The following is a 2,115-nucleotide window of genomic DNA, read 5'->3' as shown; positions in this document are numbered from 1 at the left end:
TTCTAATAATCATCGACTGGCAAATCATTCTGTTTCGATACTCTTAAATTATTCAAATTAATCTCTAGTTGTAGTATTATATCATGTCCATAAACCAATTTATAGGGTGAAGTACTTGTTGACCCCCTTGGTGAATTTCGATAAACCCATAATACTTGGCTTAAAGTTTCATGCCACGTTCGGGGTCTATTCCCGATATGCTTCTTGATCAAATTTATCAAGATTTTATTTGCTGCCTCCACTTGCCCATTAGTCTGTGCATAATAAGGAGTTAAGGTAACCATATTGATATTCCTCGTGGTTGCAAAATTCTTAATTCGCTGACCAATAAACATAGTCCCTTGATTAGTACTCAATGTTTGGGAATTCCAAATCGATGGATAATATGTTCCTCAATGAAGTCTATTATTTCATTTTGACCAACTTCTATTAGGGGAACTGCTTCAACCCATTTTATAAAATAATCAATTACTACCAAGATAAATTTAAGCTGTTTTGATGAAGGAGGGTGAATTAAACCAATCAAATCCAAAGTCCAACCTCTAAATGGCCATGGTTTTATGATTGAATGCAACTCAGATGCTGGGATCTGTTGTATCGAACCATGCTTTTGACATTCCTGACATGCCTTTGCATATTCAATACAATCTTTGATCATAGTTGGCCAATACACATGATTGCGATATAACACGCATTTCATCTTTTTCCCAGCCTGATGGGCCCCACATATCCCTTTATGAACTTCGCCAAAGCAATATTTTGATCATCTTGGCTTAAACATCTCGACAAACTTCCATCGATTCCTTTTTTATACAATTCATCAGCCATTAAGACAAAATTCATCGCCTGCAATTTTATCTTTCTATCGACTGGGATACTGGGATTCCTTAAATACTCAACAATAGGCTTTCTCCAATCATTATCTTCCCATTCATCTATGCATAAAGCCTCTCTTTCATTTGTAGGCACCAATATTTGATGGATACTAGCCAATTTTTTAAGAGTTTCTGGACCGATTCTATATCTCAAAGCAATTTGGGCTAATTCATTAGCAATTTCATTATGAATCCTTCGGATGTGAACTAAAGAAACTTTTCGAAATGAGGTTAACAACTCCCAAGCAGTTGTTAAATACTTTTGCAACTTCTCATTATTGCATTTAAACTCCTTTGATAACTGCTTCAAAACCAACTGAGAATCCCCTAATATCTGGACTTCCAAAGCCCCTCTACTAATTAATATTTCAAGATCCAAAATCAAAGCTTCATACTCTGCCATATTATTTGAGCAAGGATATTTTAATTCAAACAAAAATTCAGATGGAATCCCCTTTGGTGAGATAACAAGAATTCCAACCCCTGCACCATCTTTGTGCTTCGATCCATCAAAATATAACTTCCAATAATCGACATCAATGTCGATCACATTTTTCCCCTGGTCATTCAGATTATTCGAATTATCGACAAGAAAATCTGCAATGACCTAACCTTTCACAGCTTTGGCCGGGACGTATTGTAAATCAAAACTCAGTCAAAGCAAGCATCCATTTCCCTAAACGTCCCCGTAACATTGGGAAACTTAACGTATATTTGATGGTATCAGTTTGTGCTATAAATTTCACTAATTTAGCCACCATATAACATTTTAATTTCATACAGGCATAGTATAAAGACAAACATAATTTTTCTATCAGGGAATACCTTGTCTCGATGTTAGTTAAAACTCGACTAAGGAAATAAACGGCCCATTCATGCCCATTTTCATCATCTTGGGTTAACATACACCCAATTGTGTTTATAGACGCCGCAATATACAATTTTAAGGGCTTGACGTGGGCGGAAATTGGCTAATTAAGAATGATTATAAAATATGCGTTGCAAGTATAGTTCTCAACCAACCAGAAATCCGCTTTATCAATTTAGAAGGGTGTAACAAAATTAAAATTAAAATACTGGGAGTATGGATCCCAGGTCGTCTCCCAACGAGTTGCAAGAAAGTGTGCTATTTTATTAATCAGATATTTTCAAAAGAAGTTGAGTTGGGTAATCAGGGAATTAAATTGGGGAAATTAAGTAAATTAAATAAAAGCCTTGACTGGGAGTTGATTAGATGGAA

General features: G+C 35.4%; 1 protein-coding gene across 1 annotated transcript; it reads right to left on the bottom strand.

Moving 5' to 3' along the window:
- Positions 1–696: 696 nt before the first annotated feature.
- LOC148546212 (uncharacterized) lies at positions 697–1,278 on the bottom strand. Its single transcript, XM_088499158.1, has one exon. It carries the CDS (start codon positions 1,276–1,278, stop codon positions 697–699), a length of 582 nt encoding a protein of 193 aa, XP_088355284.1.
- Between the last annotated feature and the right edge of the window lie 837 nt (positions 1,279–2,115).

The sequence above is a fragment of the Arachis ipaensis genome, chromosome B9, assembly GCF_059453495.1.
Source record: "Arachis ipaensis isolate K30076 ecotype BB chromosome B9, ASM5945349v1, whole genome shotgun sequence".
NCBI lineage: Eukaryota > Viridiplantae > Streptophyta > Magnoliopsida > Fabales > Fabaceae > Arachis > Arachis ipaensis.
Note: the sequence above shows the minus strand (reverse complement) of the source record. Positions and strands in the feature narration are given on the sequence as shown.

Excerpts from the sequence above, each read along its gene's own strand:
- LOC148546212 (XM_088499158.1), bottom strand. The coding sequence starts at position 1,278 with ATGGCAGAGTATGAAGCTTTGATTTTGGATCTTGAAATATTAATTAGT.